Below are 20,490 nucleotides of genomic sequence, written 5' to 3' on the forward strand. Positions count from 1 at the left end.
GGCAGATTGTATGGAAAGGAGCCGATTATCTACCGATGCTATATAGTTGAGAATCTGAGCCTGGGAGTCACGTTGCTGTGCAAGTTCCTGCTGGAGACTAGCCAACTGGGCAGCATTCCCAGGCTCAGAGGACTGAGAGGCAGATAAACCGGACTCCATGGACTTGAGAAATGCCATAATCCTAATCTGGTTTTCCCGGAGGAACGTCAGCTCCTTTTGGACGGAAGCCGCAGTACCAGCGGGGTCCATGGCCTGATTATACTGTTAGAGTGTTAGCGACTCCTGGAGTGGACCCTCTGGGTCGCGGCACCAACCCTCCCAGGGCGAGCTAGCCTAGTGAGGACCACCCCCTATACAGGGAGTGTCAGGAGCAAGCCCCAGGGGATACGATACCACGACTGCTGGCACCAGGCGGACGGCTCACAGGAGATACGAGACTGTGTGACTGGAGGGAGCAGGATACTAGGGAACACAGGAGAGTACACGGGAGTGCGCTGAATACAGGGTAGTGCTAGACGGGTACACGTGGGCACATAAGGCGTGTAGCAAGTAACAGAACACAGGAATAGAGTGAATGCCAGGAGGCACGGCTGAGCAAGAAACAAGGGACAGGATACGAGAGGATGTGCCAGGAGGCACAACTGAGCATGAAGCAACAAGGGTTCAGAGCAAGTGCTAGGAGCACCACAGAATAGCAGACAGAGCAGAGGACCTGAGAACCTCGCACAGCCAGGCTGGGACACAGCTGACCCAGCCAGGAAGCACAACAATAATCAGGCACCTCCCCTAGGGGGAGGTCGTCTGATATAGCACATGACTACTACTGGTTCCGGGTCAGGACCTAGCCAGAAAGCACATGACCACTAGTGGTTCCGGGTCAGGTCCTCCAATACCATAGAGAGGACCGAGCCCTATACAGCACTGACAGGAGCGCGCAAGCGCAAACGTGACATGGAGGAGGAGACCCAGGGACGAGAGCTGCGCGTGCGCACCCGACGGGGACCCCTGAGGGACCGCCGTACCGGAGGGAGTGACGTCGGGGCCGAAGCCCCGCCTCCTGGTGAGCGCGTCATAACACCAATTCAAATGTATTTCTACGTTTTTTGTTTTTTTTAGAAGGAGTAAAAGGAATATGCAGCATTCTCAGCAATAAACATATTCACACAAGGTTTTTTACAAAAAATACTCTGCCTCAATCCCCCACCCCCTAGTAATTTGATGATTTTTTTGTATGGGGTGTTTTTTTTCTGCTTTTAACTCATTCATTGTCCAAATTTTGGATCTTAGTTTTCAGGCAGATTCACTAAGAATGGGCATGTTGCTTCTTTTCCCATGCAATGTAGAAGTTTTTACCACTGAAGTCAGTCAGAAGCTTATTCAAAGCTGATTATGATGTGGATTTTGGAGTACACACCACTCCATTCTTGGTGGGATGTTTTGTTTTTTTTGCTTCAATTTATCCATTAATCAAATTGCACTTGTAGGCATGTTTTCCACTGAAATGAATAGAACACTTATTTAAAGAGTAATATACGAACCAGTTTTCTTATGTGGATTTTGCAACAGAATCTATGTTTCCAGGATGAGATTTTGATGTTGCAGATTTTCTGCACCCATTAAGAAAGATAGGTTACTTGCATTTTTTTTTTTTTGTTGAAAATATGCACAGTAAAAAACTCATCGTTGGAACACAGCCTAAAAGTTATCAAAAACCACATTGAAAAACCAGGTAAAAAAAAGCATCAAAACAGCTTAAGAAAATACGTTTTCTTAGAGTACCATGCCAAAAATCACTTGCTATTTTTCTTTTCAGAAACTTTTTTCAGGTGACTTTTTCATCTTCATAAATCCACATCAAAATATTTTGAATACACCTTAATGGCATGTTCACATAAAGCAATTGTGCTGTTTTTTCCCCCCACAATTCTCTAAAATTGTGGTACCAATTGTTGCATTGTTACTTAATTTTTAAAGTCACAGAAAACAGATGCATTTTTGCAGTGATAATATGTCGGATGACTGCATCATGTTAACAGCTCCAGGCAGAATAAAACAGATTTTACTCTATAAGGAACTTAATCTCCAGCTTCCATAAAATAATAAAAAAAGACTGAGTTTTCTCTGATTCAGCTGCTGTTTATTTTCTGTCCGTAATATTCATCTATCAGGCTTTTCACAGATGCCTAATAAATGCATACATATTAAAATGCTCTACCAAAATAAGTGTTTTCCATTCACAAAATGGATTAAAGTCTATTGATCTGAATGTCTCTGTATATCAATCATGCTGCTTCCGTTTTTCAATGTGACCGTCTCACGAAGTTTAATTTCCTCTCTATAAGACCGCCCATCGTTCCTGATCTGTAATCCCAATGTCATGTACCATCCTCTCACCAGACACATCGCAATGTATCAGTTTTATTCTTAGTGTTACTTTTATATCACTACTTAAAGACACATTTTGGCACAACATTTGCCCTAATTCTTCAAATTTCCAAGCTTCGTTTAGATAAGACCCTTACAGACCGCTCATGTCCATGCCATTATTGTCTTTCACAGTGGCCTATAATTATGTACCAAAGCCTTTAATTACCAAAGGGGGAAGTGATGATGCATGAGGCTGCAGATTAAAAAGCTCAGCCCCTTCGTTTCCCAAAAATGAGAGATTTCAATAGCAAAATCAGAAAAAAAGCAGACAAGAAAAAAATACTAATGACGGTCCAGAACAATGAATTAGGAATGTGTGAATGAATATGCAAAGGAAATACACTTTTCTTTTAGTTTGCCACTAAACGCATGTTTTATTGTTTTAATTTTCTATTGCGCTTGCCAAAAAAAAAAAAAAAACCCTACAAGGAACGCCAACACAACTGTATGTACAGCCCTTCATTGTTACTGTTCACCAGCTTGCTGTACCTCTGGATTGCAGGACTTGCTGTGACTAGTAGTTCTACAGAGGCAGATCAAAATATAAGAATATATATCTGCTGGCTTCCTCCATGATCACCATTAACTCACTCACGACATCAAGCAGAGAATTTAACACGTTATATAGAGTCCAGCAGACCCCCCCCCCATGTGTGGGTCACAAAAAGAGCCGGTGTTTAACACAGACACTCCCCGGTGCTAGTGCAACCACATGTACTGCTATGCACTTAATAAAGTGTGCACTGACAATGACAGCATCAGACATATAAAGATATAACCTATTTACCCGATCTCCGATGCTGCTGACAGCTGTCTGTCTGCTCCGTTCATTATGAATAGGGATTTCATTCCAGCAAAGGAAGTCGGTAGTCAATTAACTAGCAAACACATAAGGTGCAAAACAAAAACACCTAAAAAAAGATAATTAAACTAAACATATAGCATCTAGGTAAAAATAGATGCAGAATACAACTATATGCACCAAAAAAAACAATAAAATGACAACAAAAAAATAGAAAAAGAATAAAAATATATTACAAAAATAGTAAATCCCTTCACACCTTCCTCAGTCTATTGTCTACAAAAATACATCAGACACACAGACACATCCTACAGTACCTCCAAAATGCACTTTCTTCTTGAATTTGGAACTGTCTGCCATAGTTTCCAAGCTAGATGTGACCATCTCACACGGAGATGTCGGGACCAGACATTCCGAGGGATCCCCTCTTCCCTGCCGTTCCTCACATCACTTCATCAATTATATTCCCACATTTTGCTGATTAAACTTTGGTAAGTCCTGTAATATCCACACGGGCAAACGGGGGGAAAAATGGGCTTGTGTTCCTTTTGTTTGTTTTTGTCTTTTTTTTTTTGCAAAACAGAATAAAAAAAAAAATACAAAAATGAATAATGCTAAAAAGTCAGCAGAGCACATGAGGTGCAAGATTCCTTTTTTTTTTTTTTTTTCTCCTTTTTCTTTCGGGACAGGAAGAGGAATTAAAAAAAAAAGAGCCACGGAATGAGGAATGTGTTATTTTACACAAGTTGTAAGCTCAGAATAAGGACCACATCTCTCTGTGCCCACACTCTAGCAACGGGTTCTTTCTCTGCTGTGTGTTACCATGGAAATGCATCAGTCACTAATCGAAATAAGTGCGGGTGAAGGACGCCTGAAAACCTGGAGCAATTACGCATGCCATTAGAGAGGATAAGAAAATGATTCAATCCCTCTATTAGTTACATGGCAGAGCGTGCCGCTTTGTTGTATATATATGTATATATATATATATATCTTTTTTTTCTTTTACAAACAATGATCAATGCAAATATTTTTTTCTGGACCCTGCCCTTGTTGTTTGCCTTTTTTGGCCACGACAACATAATAACTAGTGATCTTGAGACCACAATTATCTTGTGGCAGAATTATTTCTTTCCATTGCAAATGATGACCCAAAGTGGGAAAGAGCAGATCTGTCTCGGTAACTACAATTTTGATCTTCCGCCTGACACAATCATGCAGTATGGAAGAGGCAGTAATGCAGCCTGAGCGGTACAACTGCCGTCTCAACCGCACACGGTCTGCAAAATAATTCGACGAGAACCCATGCACTTTACTAACCGGGTGTGGCACTTCCCTCCCAGGGTCTAACAGTACAGTATGTTCACACTACATTTCTGCCACACGTGGCTCCGCCTGAACCCCCGAAAAAAAATGAATTTGGTCATGCCTCCTGATGAAACCACAGATTTTAATTATAAAACCGAGTCTAAAACTTTATGACTGCAACTTTAGACCTTTAAGACTGTTTGAACTTTAATTTCTGGCTGCATCCATCTTTGAAGTAAAAAAAAAAAAAGATAGTGTAGTCTTGTGTGCTATTTTATTTCAGATTTTAAAGATGGATGCGGCCAAAAATAAAAGCTCAAAAGTTGAATTTTTGGGCTTCATTTGATAATGAATAATTTCTGTAACAAAGTTACAAGTCAAAAAGACTGTACCTTTAAGACTGGTCAGACAGAAGATCAAAAGTGGAGGTGCACTTAAAAGAAAGTTCTCATTGCTATGGTAAAACTTAAAGTGTAAAGCCAAAGTCACACTAGCGCATGGCATCCGATGCAGGAGCCGAGCGTCATGCTACTGTGCAGTGATTCTCTCACATGATAGGATTAGTGCACAGGTGGGGAGGAGACAGAGAAACTCCTGGCGTCCCTGCTGCCCCGACGTGCGTTTCGAAGTCCTTCTTCGCAACGCGCGTCGGGGCAGCAGGGATGCCAGGAGTTTCCACGTGCACTTCTTAGGTAATGGTTCTTTACCTCTTATTCGCAGCATGATTAGTAATACCACTAGGCACCTCATATAGGGGCCATTTTTTTGTCCAGGTATAGGCACTTTTTTCATGTTTTCATGAGAAAAATACAATTGTTGGGCGCTACGCATTTTTCTTTATAATATATCTCTACATAGTTTTGGTCACTTTAGGCACCGATTAATATTATGCCCCTGTATTATGGTGCATTTTTAATAAATATATGACCATCATAGTCATTGGTATGGTGTGATGTATTTCATATATGAGGAGTTATTTGTAGGATGAGGGTATATATTAGTATGACCCCCAACATCTCATAATTGTACAAAGGTAATATGAATGGTGCTTTTTTAAGCGGATTTAATAATCTTATTTTGTGGCATTGTTGTCATGTATAGTCTTTTGTTGTTGTCTGCACAGTTGGTAATCTATGGTGTAATGTCTGTGACGAGCGTCAGTTTACGCTGAGTCGTTTTTCTTTGAATGAGTGGACCCTCTGGGCCGTGGCACCCACCCACCTAGGGCGAGCTGACCTAGTGAGGAACCACCCCCTATACAGGGAGTGTCAGGGGCAAGACCAAAGGGGTGAGCCACCACGGCTGCTGGACCAGACGGCCGGCTCAGGAAGCAAGACAAGACGAGACAAGGCATTAGTTCAAGTAAACTTCATTCAGGAACATTTCAGGGTACAACAGGTGCAAAGGTGAACACACAAAGAACATATTGCAAGATGCGTGCGAGGGTACGCCGAGGTCCAAGGCATGAGGAACTCTTCAAGGTAAAACAGGTGCAAAACGTGAACACACAGAATCCATATAACAAGGTGCGTGCCAAAGCACGCCAAAGTCCAAGGCAGGGTGCGAGGAATCGGACTCCGGAAGGCTGGCAAGGGCTGACAGGGTCCAGGCATCAGAGTGTAGACATCTGGCTCCAGACCTCCGTCAGTAGTCAGCTGGCTTCAGGAATCCGGCAGACAAACTAGCATGCCGAGTACAAGAACGGTGGCCTGCGCGTGCGAGGGCATGCCAGGGAGGAGCACAAGGACGGTGGCCTGCGCGTGCGAGGGCACGCCAGGGAAGGGTTCAATGGCATCGGAATCTGGGGTGCTGGCATCGACCGACAGGGTCCAGGAATCAGGCTACGGACATCAGCTCCGGACATCAGGCCGCAGTCATCTAGGTCGGACCTCTGGCAGCGGTCGGCGAGTTACGGAATCCGACAGGCAAACTTGGGTTCAGAGCAGAGCAAGAGGCAAAAGGCTTTGTGCAAGAGTAGCACGAAAAGGCACAGTGCGAGAACCAGCGTGCGTGCAAGGGAGCACGGAGACCACAGCTGGGAGCACCGGCAGGTGGTACCGACGATGGCATAAGCAAGCGGGCACGACTAGAGGCGACACCGCTGCAGCCACGCAGCCGGAGACCACTATAGCACTGGACAGCTGGCACGGCTGAGGCACACAGGCGAGCACGGCTAGAGGCGGCACGGCTGAGGCACACCAGGCAGGCACAGGCACGTGCACGGAAGCACGGAGCCACAAGGCAGGGCTAGGCAAAGATACAGGACAGAGACGCATGCAGACAGCACGGCAAAGCCTAGTACGAAAAGTGCAAGAGCGCACAAAGTATCAGAAACAAGGCATAGAGTAGTAGACAGGACCCTGCGCATGCAAAGGACATGCCAGGGGCAAAGTACGAGGCGAGGCCTGCGCGTACCGAGGGGCACGCCAGGGACAGAGCACAGAACAGAGGCCTGCACGTGTAGAGAGACACGTCAGGGACAGGGTCTAGCAGCGGAGCGTAGGCCGAAGCCCAGAGCCGGGCCAAGGGAATACCTTGGGACTAGACAGAGTACAGAGCGGAGGCCTGCACGTGTAGGAGACACGCGAGGGACAGGGTACAGAACGGAGCCTGCACGTGTAGGAGACAATCCAGGGACAGGGTACAGAGCGAGGCCTGCATGTGTAAAGAGACACGTCAGGGACAGAGCGGACATAACAAGAAGACATAGCGAGGACAAACAGAGCACGGAGGACAACACGAAACAAAGCACAAGACAATAGATGGAATATGAGCACGGAGCATGTGCAGAGACGCACGACAGAACAGAGTGCAAGGGCACAGAATAGAGGGAGCAACCCCACAGACCAAGCAGCCATGCAGAGAAGCAACACAATACTCAGGCCCTGAGCATAGGAAGGGGTGGTCTGACATAGGGCATAGCACCACCACTTCCGGGTTAGGACCAGGGAAGAGCTTCCAGTTCAGATCCTCTAGGATCACAGAGCGCAGTCACATGATCAGGATTCCAGACATGCAGGGATGATTGCAGAACCGGACATTGCAGGATCCTAGGAAAGGTCACATGATCAGGGTTTCAGACATGCAGAGACTAATGCAGAACCAGCCTATGCTAGAACATAGGAAGGACACATGATCAGGGATTCTAGATCTAGATATGACGAGATGATCACAGAAGGCAGAACAGAAACGCAGGCATCCTGCAGCTCAACAGACATGAGGTGAGTGTGCACACTGCTCTAGGGAACATGCAGGATAGCAGACACGAGATGCGTGTGCACACTGCTCCAGGGGTTCTTGAGGTAAAACAGACATGGCGGACATGACAGACATGGCGAGCATGACAATGTCCCTGCATTTTTGTAAAATCAGTATCCTTTCTTTTTATTATTGATATTTGAATAAAGGAAATAATTTTATTAACATCCCTGTGTTTTTCTATTTGTGTAGAAGAATTTGTTGTGTGATTAACGATATCACCTTGTCAGGATCGCTGGTGAGTCGCTATGTGATCGCTGGTGAGCTGCCAAACAGGCAGCTTCACCAGCGATCAGGACCAGCGACATGCAGTTACCCGCAGTGTATCTTAGTTACCAGCGCGCTGATGCAGGGAGCTGGTAACCAAGGTACACATCGGGTTTCTAAGTGGCGTGCGTCACTTAGAAACCCGATGTGCACCTTGGTTACCAGCTCCCTGCATCAGCGTGCTGGTAACTAAGGTACACATCGGGTTTCTAGGCGCTGCACGCCCCTTAGTAACCCGATGTGTACCTTAGTTACCATCTCCTGCTCGCTGGTCTCCCGCCTGTCACACGCAGCGATGCGTGCTGACTAGCGGGAGACCAGCGACCCCAAAAATGTCCAGACCTTTCAACAGCGATCAGCGATACCCAGCAGGGGGGCCGGTCGCTGATCGCTGTCACACACAGCGATCTCGCTGGTGAGATCGCTGTTGCGTCACAAAACTTGTGACTCAGCAGCGATCTCGCTAGTGAGATCACTATGTGTGATGGGGGCTTTAGGTGGAAATCAAGTACATAGGAAGGCGCACTGAACTGTGCAGCCAAAACAAGTGTGCCCCAAGCGTCTGTGCTTAGTGTAAATAGTCATTTTGTGCTGACAGAGCGATGTCAGGAGTGGGGGTCATAAGACGAGTGTTTGTCTACTACAGACAAGCCTTGCAACATACATCAGCTGGAGTTATCATTTTCATCACCTTGGCTTTGGGTTGCATTTTCTATAACCTAGAGAGCGCCCCTCTGAGGTATCCAAATGTCAACATTGTAAGAACACAATATCTATTCAGAAACGAAGACTAAGGGGAATCTCAGGGATAAGAAATAAACTTGAATTCCAGATTCCTCCTCTCTGATCATCGCAGTGATGAACTTTTCTGACGTCCTTGTGATTGACAGTCACATTGGAAATTTTGTGCAAAAAACGGAGAGGCTGTCAATCACACTATATTCAGCAAACCACTGCGCTGACATCTCCGCGACGCTGACAGATGATCTGCTCCTGGCATAACCCCTTCCCTGATACATCATATACGGTACAACCAGAGCATGTATAGCACAAACATTGGCCCCATTCCACATGTAGTAGGCGACACGTTACCCCATCAAACTCATTACCGGTATTGTCTGTCTGGAATTGCCTATGGAAAAACATTTCAATGACAACACAAAGAGCGGCAGTGATTTCATGGCTCTGTCTTATATCCGCTTTTAACTGTTCTAGATTTACCCATTAAAGTAATCTCGGCTAATTATTGCATCAATTCCAGCTCATCAAGCTCTGAGGATTTACCAATGTACAGTGGCTAATTCTAGTTTATCTCTTATTTTAGAACCACAGGGCCAACCATGTCAATTGACATTCCCTATGCTTCAATAAACACTTTGGTGATTTTCTACATTAGCAAATCAGCACAGCAGGAAAAGAAAAACACTCAAAATAAATTGGAGGGAAAGCCTTGGTGTAAATTGCGTAATGCCAGAGACTTTTTGCGTTAGAGGCCAGTCCATGGCTTGTGCGCTACTCTATCACTGTCTACTATATTTGCCATTGTTTTACTTTCTCTTTTCCACCTGTATTTTATCTTTACAGTTTTATTGCATCTCCACAGCCTCACAAACAGGCAATCCCCACTTTTTCAGGCTGTCTAGCAGCCGCAAATCATGCAACTGCGGGCTACACAAACTAAATCTCTGAGCATGCCCAAAATACTGGGAGAACACCCGAGCATGATCGGACATCTCAAAGTAACGGGCATACTCGCTCATCACTAGTCAATACACCTGTAGATAAATTCCCAAAGGGGTATAATTTCCAAAATCGGGTCATTTGAAGGAGGGATTTTGCTCTTCTAGTACTTAGGGGCTCAGTATATGGAGTCTGCAAACTATTCTAGGAAAATCTGTGCTCCAGGAGACAAATAGATGTCTGTCCCTCCCGAGTCTTGCCGTGTGGCTAAGGCTGGTTTCACATTAGCGCATTTTCAGCGCGCGCACGGCCGGGGGTAGCTCCGCCCCCGAGCCGGCTCTCTGCCCGGCGTGCCCGCCCCTTGCTTGTAGCGCCGCCTCCTAGCGGACAGCGGTGCCTGCGATCGGCGCACCCTATCTTTAGCATAGGGTGCGCCGATCGTGCGCAGGCCGTGCGCTAGTTGCGCTTTGACCTGCGCTGCGCACTTTTGACGGTGCGCCGTGCGCGCCAAAATCCGAAAAGTTTGATTTTGGCGCGCACGGCGCACCGTCAAAAGTGCGCAGCGCAGGTCAAAGCGCAACTAGCGCACGGCCTGCGCACGATCGGCGCACCCTATGCTAAAGATAGGGTGCGCCGATCGCAGGCGCCGCTGTCCGCTAGGAGGCGGCGCTACAAGGAAGGGGCGGGCACGCCGGGCAGAGAGCCGGATCGGGGGCGGAGCTACCCCCGGCCGTGCGCGCGCTGAAAATGCGCTAATGTGAAACCGGCCTAAGCAGGACTGTACACCCACATATGGGGTATTGCCAAGTTCAGTTGAAATTGTGGGACAAATTAAGGTGCCATTTTTACCCACTTGTGTGAAGATGTAATATCTGGGGCTAAAACAAAATTTTGGTGGTAAAAATTTAATTAAATTTTCTTCACTGCCCAATGGTATAAAATTCGGTGACACACCCGTGGTGTCAATATGATCACTGCACCCCTATATGAATTCGTTGAGAGGTGTAGTTTGTAAAATGGGGTCACTTATGGGGGGTTTCTGCTGTTCTGTCAATTCAGGGTCTCTCCCAGTGGGTCATGGCACCCGCAAACCATAACAGTAGTATCTGCAGTATAGTTTGGCGCTTTGCCTGAAAAATATTTCCACAATTACATGTAGGGTATTGGCGCACTCAGGAAAAAAATAGACCTCAGTTTGTTGGAAAAAAAAAATAAAAAAAAATTCCTCTTAGCCCTTAGAAAAATTAAAAACTTGGGGCTGCAACAACATTTTAATGGGAAAAATGTAATTTATTCTTTCTTCACCAATCAATGGTATAAAATTCTGAGATGCACATGTGGTGTCAATATGACCACCACACACCTAGATGAATTCATTGGGGGGTGTAGTTTGTAAAATGAGTTCATATATGGGGGGGAGGGGGGAATCTGTTGTTCTGGCACCTCAGGGGCTCTGCCAATGTGACATGGCACCCTCAAACCACTGCAGCAAAATCTGACCACCAATATGGCGACTCTTCCCTTCTGAGCTTTGCACTGTGCCTCAAAAGTAGTAATCCCCAACATATGGGGTATCGGGGTATTCAGGAGTAATTGCACTACAGAGTGTTTGGTGCATTTTCTCCTGTTACCTTTGTGGAAATAAAAAAAATTGCGGCTAAAACAACACTTTTGTGGAGAAAATGTGATTTTTTAAAAAAAAAATTTTCACGACTCAACGTTGTAAACTTTTATGACGCACCTGAGGGTTCAAGTTGCTCACCACACATCTAGATACGTTCCTTGAGAGGTCTAGTTTCCAAACCGGTTCACTTGTGAGGGGTTTCTACTGTTAAGGCACATCAGGGGCTCTCCAAATGGGACATGGCATCCGCTTATAATTCCAGCAAATTTTACATTCAAAAAGTCAAATGATGCTCCTTTCCTTCGGAGCCCTGCCGTGCGCCCAAACAGTAGTTTTCTGCCGCATTCGGGGAATCCGCATACTCAGAAGAAATCGGACAACAAATTGTATGGACCAATTTCTCTAGTTACCCTTATGAAAATGCAAAATTTGGGGCAAATAAAACATTTTTGTGGAAAAAATGTGTTTTGTTTTTTTTTTTCAATAAGAACACTACATTCAAAATGCAGGTTTTGCTGCATTTTTCCCGTGTTTTTAGTGTATACTGCACGTGTCATTTGTCTACGGTACAGGTTTAATAAACGGACCACATTTTTCAGACTATAAGACGCACTTTTTTCTAAAAAAAATTTTTGGGGAAAATGGGGGTGCGCTTTATAGTCAGAATATACTTACAAATACTGTGGAGGCAGCAGCAGTCGGGCGATTCTGCAGCGGTCCCGATCCGACACTACCGGGCGATGAGCACGCTCCCTTCCCAGGCTGGTGCAGCAGATGCGGCAGGTTCAGCGGTGGTGCTCTGTGGTGCGGGGGGGGGCTCCACCGGAATCTTGTGAAAGCCCGGAGGCCTCACATATTCATTGCTGTGATGCGATGGCCTCCGGGAAAGTGGCCACCTGGGGCGGTGCATGCTCAGATTGAGATCTTAGCAACGAAATCTCGTCCTGAGATCTCGGGACCAAAGTGCCCTCCTCTAATGTCCCCAAAAGGATGCACTAACTTACCCTAACTGTACATGCACAACAGGCACACTATATTATGCAATAATATCATACAGAAACACAAGACGATATATTACAGCTTTCTACAAAATGGTAACACATACATGTGGCAATACCAATAAAGATGGGTGATAATACAAATTTCTATGTAGCAGTACCACAGATATTTATCAATTAGCAACATATAGCTAACATACGAAAGGGCAATCTGAGGAAGGAAAGCAAGAAAGACATCATATCTCACTCCCTTACACACATACCTGAAATACTTCAAAAACTCTGAAACCCTTTTTCAAGAAATTCAAAACTCTCCCAAAAACTTCCCAAAGAAGGAGTGTTTCCACAGTAAAAACTCATTGTTTTTGACCGCCACAAAAACCCTGTCTGCAAATATACTGGTAGGTCATTTGTAAATGGACAAAACCTATATAACGAGGAGAAGAGAAAGCAGAGGGATAATAACCACGTATCAACGTGAACAGATAAAACCAATTGCCCCCCCGCCGAGTTCCATGTTGCGGGTTACTCTACAGGAGAGGAGAAGATAAGAGGCGCCGACTGCAGGTGACCGTGGCTTTTTTTACTTTATTTTGAGCAGGTACCAAGGGGACCGTTGTATGAGTGTGAGTCTCAACCTTTTTTCTCTTTGCAGTGTACAACATTGAAGAACTAGCAATTTTCCCGATGCGCAATCTCAAATTGACTTGTCCACTTAAATGACTCATCCTCCCTCCCCTCTGCCTTGTTCCATGCAGCGCAGCGGAGATGAAAAAGACTCCAAACACATCACACACTTGAGGAATGACTGGAAAAGGCAGAGGAAAACAAAGGCCTGGTTTGGCGTCACATCCTGGCGCTCTATTCACAAGGCAGGAGGCTCGGTGAACAAATCACTGAATTGTGTGGAAGCTTCATTACTGAGGCAACAATGTGAGAAGATGAACTAGGCCAATGTCTGAATCTCAGGCACCTAGAAGACAAGACACGTAATGCTGACATTACCCCGTACATGAAGGAGGAGGTGGCTACAGTACAGGTAGCGGACGCTGACCCTCTGTACCTTATGTGAGTGCTACCAAATCTGCCCACGTAGCATCATTGCTGCATTTTTTTTTGTGCAGAAAATCTTCTGCGTTTAAAATTTCAAGGAAAGTGGTTGCTATTGCAGGAACGCTCAGCCCACTTTGCGTTTAAAGATGCTGTGGAGCTGTGCAGGTTTTTCTGGTGCGTTTCACCTCTATAAGCTAAAAAAAAGCATGTCTAAAAAATCTTGTGTTAAGTGCAGAGTCCCAAAATCTCTACACTAAAAAGATGTACCGTATTTTTCGCTTTGTAAGACGCACTTTTTTCCCCAAATTTTGGGGGAAAATAGGGGTGCGTCTTACAATGCAAACATACGTTTTTTGGGCTGCCGCTGCGGGTGTCCGTTACTTGCCGCCACCTCGCTGGGTCCTCCGGGTGCTGCCGCTGCCGCCGCGCTGGGTCCCTCGGGTGCTGCTGCTGCCGCCGCGCTGTGTCCCCCGGTGCCTGCCGCCGCCACCGGGCTCCGTCCCGTGCTGCGTGGGGGGCTCTGCCGTTCCATCCATGCCTGCGCGGTGGCTTGCTTCCTGGAAAATGGCCGCCGCGCAAGCGCAGATGGAGATCTTGGCCCCTTCATCAGGCCTACTGAGCCTTGAAAGCTTGCAAATATAATTTCTCTGGTTAGCCAATAAAGGTATCACTCCTTGAATACTTTTCTCAATTTTTGGGGGACATATTTACATCTATTTTTCTGGCTAACACAGTATCACAATATTATTTTGTATTGCACACTAAAAAGACATTAAGTAATAAACAAAAATAAAATGGTGCTTCAAATCTGCATCAAAATGCTTAAAAAAGGAAGAAACCACATCAAAAACGCAGCACAGATGTAATAGATCAGACTTTGACGCTGATGTCTGCAGAAAAAAAAGTAGCATTTTTGCAATGGGAAACATGGTCTTAATGTACTTTTAAACAGTATAAGCACCATATAAAAAGAGAAATCAACCCCCAATGATGCACTTTAGTAGATCCTGGTAGGTCTCCTATACTTTGGTAATGGGGGGTGGGGAGTCATCTGATCAGGACAAATATTTTTCATACATGGCTCTCCAACCCTATGGAAACCTGTAGAGGGGCTGGCTCCATATTAATGGCTATGGATGTTAGATGAGAGGCAAATGCAGGTGGCAGATACTTTTCTCCATATAGTGTAGCTAATGCATTATGTAAAGCTCCAGTCATCCTGCACCTTATTTCCCAATACCTGAGTATGGTAGATCCCCTCCTGGGTCAGAGATCTTTAATAGTATGGTATTACGTTACACGTTCCGGACATTTTCCTGTCCTTCTGCCATTGTGGAGTCCTGACTAGTTGGGTCCACCAGAAACGCCAAGGCCTTACCCCTAGACTGGCTGCCTTTCTACTCTGCTTTTTATATATTTTCCACATGAGGTTTCTATACAGCCCTAATTATGATAAAATGGTTAAATCTATGTACTGTAAATTCAGCCTACTGAACGCTCATTCCAGAGTGCCTGTAACCATAGCAGCCCCATATGAAGTTCCACCGCTCGTCTTGTGATACAAACATGGAGCTAAATATTCTGGCAGCTATACAAGATCCAAGGGAGCAGCTCTGCCAGCCCAAATATCTCATGTCTATCAATATGTACGGGATTAGGAAAGAAGAAGTAATATCATGGGTGACATCAGGCTGTGTATTGAGGATGGCTCATATAGAATAAACACCTATTTAGGAAACGGCTCTGATGTGATACAATGATCATTAACTGCAATATTGTATTACTGAATTCATTGCTTGATGTCCCCAAACCAGGTCAGAAATGTCTGTATATAGAAGAAACACACAACACCTCTCCCTACCGCAAATAACCCAATCAATGGCCATGATCATAGCACCGAAAATTACTGATCTGTGTTATAGTCATGTCCATAGGTGGGCTTGTGCGGGGAGCAGTAGTATCCTGTGTATATAGTCTTGTCCACGGGTCGGATCACGCTGAAATTACATATACACATTAAAATGCGTTTTAGAGCAGGAATTCCATTTGTCAGCCCCCAATATTACCACTGCTTCTAGTGGAGTGCCCCCAATATTACCACTGCTTCTAGTGGAGTGCCCCCATTGTGACCACAGCTGTCAGTGGAGTGCCCCCAATATTACTACTGCTGTCAGTGGAGTACCCCCATTATTACCACTACTTCTAGTGGCGTACCCCCATTATTACCACTACTTCTAGTGGAGTACCCCCATTATTACCACTACTTCGTGGAGTGCCCCCATTATTACCACTGCTTCTAGTGGAGTGCCCCCATTATTACCACTGCTTCTAGTGGAGTGCCCCCAATATTACCACTGCTTCTAGTGGAGTGCCCCCATTGTGACCACAGCTGTCAGTGGAGTGCCCCCAATATTACTACTGCTGTCAGTGGAGTACCCCAATTATTACCACTACTTCTAGTGGCGTACCCCCATTATTACCACTACTTCTAGTGGAGTACCCCCATTATTACCACTACTTCGTGGAGTGCCCCCATTATTACCACTGCTTCTAGTGGAGTGCCCCCATTATTACCACTGCTTCTAGTGGAGTGCCCCCATCATTACCACTGCTGTCAGTGGAGTGCCCCCAATATTACTACTGCTGTCAGTGGAGTGCCCCCAATATTACCACTGCTGTCAGTGGAGTGCCCCCAATATTACCACTGCTTCTAGTGGAGTGCCCCCCATTATTACCACTGCTGTCAGCGGAGTACCCCCATTATTACTGCTGCTTCTAGTGGAGTGCCCCCATTATTACCACTGCTGCTAGAAGAAAGCTCCCATTATTAGCACTGTTGCCAGTGGAGTGCGCCCATTATTACAACAGCTGGCTGTGGAGTGCCTCCATTATTAGCACTGCTGCCAGTGAAGTACCCCCCATTATTACAACTGCTCATAATGGAGTGCCCTCATTAATATCACTGCTGCCAGTTGAGTGCCCCCATTATTACCACTGCCAGCAGCGGACCCCTTATTATTAATAATGCTCAGCTCAAATATTAACAGGGCTAGCAGGCTGTCTCCACTGACAAAATGCCAGCCATAAAAAATGATGATTGTGATTTTAAGCATTGTGAGTGTTTTATTGCAGTCCTTTAGGGTATGTGCACATGCTGCGGATTGGGGTGCGGATTTGGCGGCGCGGATTTTGTAAAATCTGCAGGTCAAAAGACCTGCGGTTTTACCTGCGGATTCGCCTGCGGTTTTGCCCTGCGGTTCTTCATCTCCTCAATGGAGGAGATAGCAAACCGCAGCGGAATCCGCAGAAAGAATTGACATGTCAATTCTTTCTGCGGTTTGGAAACCGCGGAAAAATCCGCACCGTCTGCACTGCGGTTTTTAATATCCATAGGATATTATGGCACTGTACACCGCAGCAGAATCCGCAGAGTGTGCACACACCCTTAAAGTAGAAGAATTTGTCAAGGTCGCCCTCTGACCAAAAACAGTTGTTCACCCTTTGTATGGTAACATAACTGAACTGCATTCTCATCACGTCGCCTTCTCGGATTTGGATGCTTGCCAGCGCTCACTTACTGGTCTACATCCTTAGCTTTCTACACAGAAGAATCTACATTTCTCCACCCTGCATTACCGAGATGTCCTGGGACAGCTTTCATGGCATTTAATTAACATGCAATTAATCAATTACTTCTTGAAGGTATATATGGCAAAGCTAATGAATTGCCTTTGTGTGAATTAAGACCTCAAGGTGTCAGGCAATGAGCCTCTAGTATTAGGCAGCTCTGCAAAAAAAAACTTGCTCATCAGGATGACTGCTCTCTAGTCTCAGGTCTTTAGGACTAGTCTAAAGGACTAGCCCCCTCTTATATTAGGGCTCTTTCACACGTCCTGATACTTACGGTACAGGAAAAACAGTACCGGAGATATCAGTGTCCATGTGTACATGTATTTAATACGTGTGGCCGCATTACTATGACATATACGGATACGGGCGCCTGAGAATCAGCAGTGCTGTTCGAGCTGTTCCCCGGCACCGGGTGCTAAAGACAGCTCTCACTAACAGGGGACAATGTTGAGAGTTGTTTCAACTGATAACAACGCGAGTGGGTGGCGACTGATGGGACTATTCATCAGTCGCCGAATGCACTATAAATAAATAAAAAAAATAAAAAATGACTTGAGGTTCCCTTGTATTTTTGATAACCTGCCAGGCTGCTTTAGTAAGACTGACAAATAAAATAAAATAATTTAAAAGGGGCTAAAGCAGACAGCTGGGGGCTGGTATACTCAGACTGGTAAGGGACCATGGATATTGGCCACCCACAGCTTAAAAGTAGCAGCCCACAGCCGCCCAGATAAGGTGCATCTATTAGATGCGCCAATTCTGGTGCTTTGCCCGACTCTTCCCAAATGCCCTGTGGCGGTGGCAAGCGAGGTTACCGCGCGTCACTGAGGTGCATTACCAGCTGGGCCCCTGGACTGCATTTACCATGAGAAAAAGGCTCATGGTGCAGCGCTCAGCTCAGTGAGTTCACTGTTAGAAGTTTCTCACGGTGAACTGCGGTGAACTTGCTGAGCTGAGCGCTGAACCATGAGACTTTTTATCACGGTGCTGAAGTCACCACAGTTCAGGGGTCCAGCTGGGAACGCATACTCAGTGACCCGTGGTAACCTTGATGAGGTCACCGCTGCTCACTGAAGCTGTGCTCGAAGCTGGTCATTCCTCAGTGGTTCTCAGCCTGGACGGTCGCATCTTGGCACCATCTAGGCTGAAAACTATTTATCCCAGACATGGATTATGGTGTGGGACAGAATGATAGACAGGTGAGGGATATGGATATTTTTTAACTTTATTACGGGAGATGATGGCTTCAATGGAATGGGCGTTAGGTGAGTATAACAGTGTTTGTTTTTTTAAATAAAAAAAAAACTGTTTTGTTTTTATTTCAAATAAAGGACTTTATTTTTGCTGTGTGTTTTACTTACAATAGAACTATAGGATTAGTAATGGACAGGTGTCTATATAGACACCTCTCCATTACTGAGCCGTGGACTTGATGTCATTGGACAATACAAAGGTTACATCAACCCCACTTGCCACCGCCACAGGGCAAGTGGGAAGAGCCGGGCAAAGCACCAGAATTGGCACATCTAATACATGCGCCTTTTCTGGGGTCTGATATTTTTAGGCTAAGGGGGGAGGGCAATATCCGTGGACTCTTACGAGCCTGGGAATACCAGCTCCCAGATATCGGCTTTAGCTTGGCTGGTTGTCAAAAATGAGGGGGACCCCACGCAGGTTTTTCTTTTTATTTAAATAATTAAAAAATATGGCGTGGGGACCCCTCTCCTTTTGATAACCAACCTTGCTGAAGCTGACAGCTGAGGGTTGCATCAAATATACAGGGGAACCCCCATATAATTTTTTTGTATTATTATTATTTATCTATAGCGCAGGCGGCGGCGGCTGATGAATACTCCCATTAGCCTACGCCTGCTCTCACTGTTATCAGTTGAATACAAGTCTCAACATTGTCCCTTGTTCGCGCTGATCGCTGCGCAAGCAGAGGACAAAGGCAAGCCCGGACGCCTGCCCCAAAGGGGCTACAGGGAGGGCGCACATGAATAAGGAGGGATGCTAGACCTGAGGGTTAGTGAAGGGTAAGGTGTAGTGCTTTTGTGTTTGTGGGGAAGGTGTGGGTTGGAGCTATGGGGCTTATGGTGCAATGTGAGTTGGCAGGGAGTGGTCAGTAGTGCTTTGTGCTTGTGGGGAAGGTGTGGGTTGGAGCTATGAGGCATATTGTGCAATGTGAGTTGGCAGGGAGTGGTCAGTAGTGGGATGGATATATAGGGCAGAACTGTGGGGGGATGGTCATTCCTTACCTTGCAGACGTCCGGAATCGTCAGCTCCTCACATCTGGGACTTCAGCTTGAATCTTTGGATCCAGAAGATGGAATACCTCGTGGCACAGATGAAGAGGATGATGGAGCAGCGCGGCCAGCAGTGGATGAAGGAACAGCTGCAGCGATGGTCTGGTGATGGCGACGGCGGAGAAGATGGGACCCCTCTGCCTCCGAAGCGGCAGCGACGATCACGGCCTCCTGAGCACCTCAGCCCGGAGTTAAGTTTGCAGCGGAGGATGAGCCCCATTAGCAGACCTGTTGCAGAAGACATCGCGGGGCCGGAGCCAGAAGTCGAGAAGCAGGCAGCAAGGTAACGGGGCGGTGAGTGACGTGGCCGGCCTCCCCCTCCATTTCGGATCGCGTCATACAGTGGTGACACGCACGTCGCGGCCACGTTACCCGGCGTGGTCACCTGACCCGGCGCGGTCATCGGCATCGGTGGACGGCGGTGACGTGACGCGGCAAGGAGCCCGGTGGCGAGGTGGTGTGTGACTTCACCGGCCTCATTTCCTTTCTCGCGGCGCTGGGGGGAAGCGGGCGGTGGCTCGGTCATGTGGCCACCCTTCAGCTGCCAGGGGCCACAGGTCATGTGGTCCGGCGTCGCGTTCCCCCGGCGTTGGGTGCCAGATTCAGGAGGTGTTGCCTGCGGCTGGAGCACCAACCTGCTCCCCTCTGTTTGAGGCTCCGAGCCAGTGACTTTTTGCCATGCGTTCCCGGACGGACAGTCGGTCTGGGCGCTGGCGCTGCGGCCCAGGAGGGCTGCAGTCGGCATAGATCCATGGAGAAGATCGCAGATGCGGTGCTCGACGCGGAGGACACGTGACGGCTGTTCCGTGGGGTTCCGCGGAGTCAGCCTAGTAAGTAAGGCTCACTTAAACCTTTATTAATGTCTAGATTATATTGGTTGGGAAGGGTGTTGCTACGTATGGTTTCGGGTATTTGTCTGGGGGTTCGGAAAGATGCGTGGCTGGTCCATGTGGACAGCGTTCGAATCTGTGAGGGAATGGTTGCTTTGTGGTCCAGGAGGCTGTTTTGTGCGCTTCATGAGTGTTGGGAGGTATTTTTTAATTTCATGCTAGTTTGCTTTTATGATAGTGGGTATATCTATAGGTGACGACATCATTTTATTTTGGTTAGTATAATTGTGCTTGCATTCTCTGGGTG

The 20,490-nt window shown here is 46.5% G+C and overlaps 1 protein-coding gene across 9 annotated transcripts in view; it reads right to left on the minus strand.

Moving 5' to 3' along the window:
* The window catches only part of SHANK2 (SH3 and multiple ankyrin repeat domains 2), a 641,049-nt gene that overhangs the window by 226,977 nt on the left and 393,582 nt on the right, over positions 1-20,490 (minus strand). Inside the window, exon 1 of one of the 9 annotated variants that reach the window (XM_073541773.1) lies at positions 3,547-3,783. The exons of the other annotated variants lie outside the window; for them this stretch is intronic. Coding sequence (XP_073397874.1) covers positions 3,547-3,613 — 67 coding nt within the window. The 5' untranslated portion in view covers positions 3,614-3,783. Of the gene's footprint in view, positions 1-3,546; positions 3,784-20,490 lie in introns of those variants that run through there. 9 annotated transcript variants of the gene reach the window in all.

The sequence above is a fragment of the Dendrobates tinctorius genome, unplaced genomic scaffold, assembly GCF_039654945.1.
Source record: "Dendrobates tinctorius isolate UK_male_01 unplaced genomic scaffold, ASM3965494v1 ptg000124l, whole genome shotgun sequence".
Taxonomy (NCBI): domain Eukaryota; kingdom Metazoa; phylum Chordata; class Amphibia; order Anura; family Dendrobatidae; genus Dendrobates; species Dendrobates tinctorius.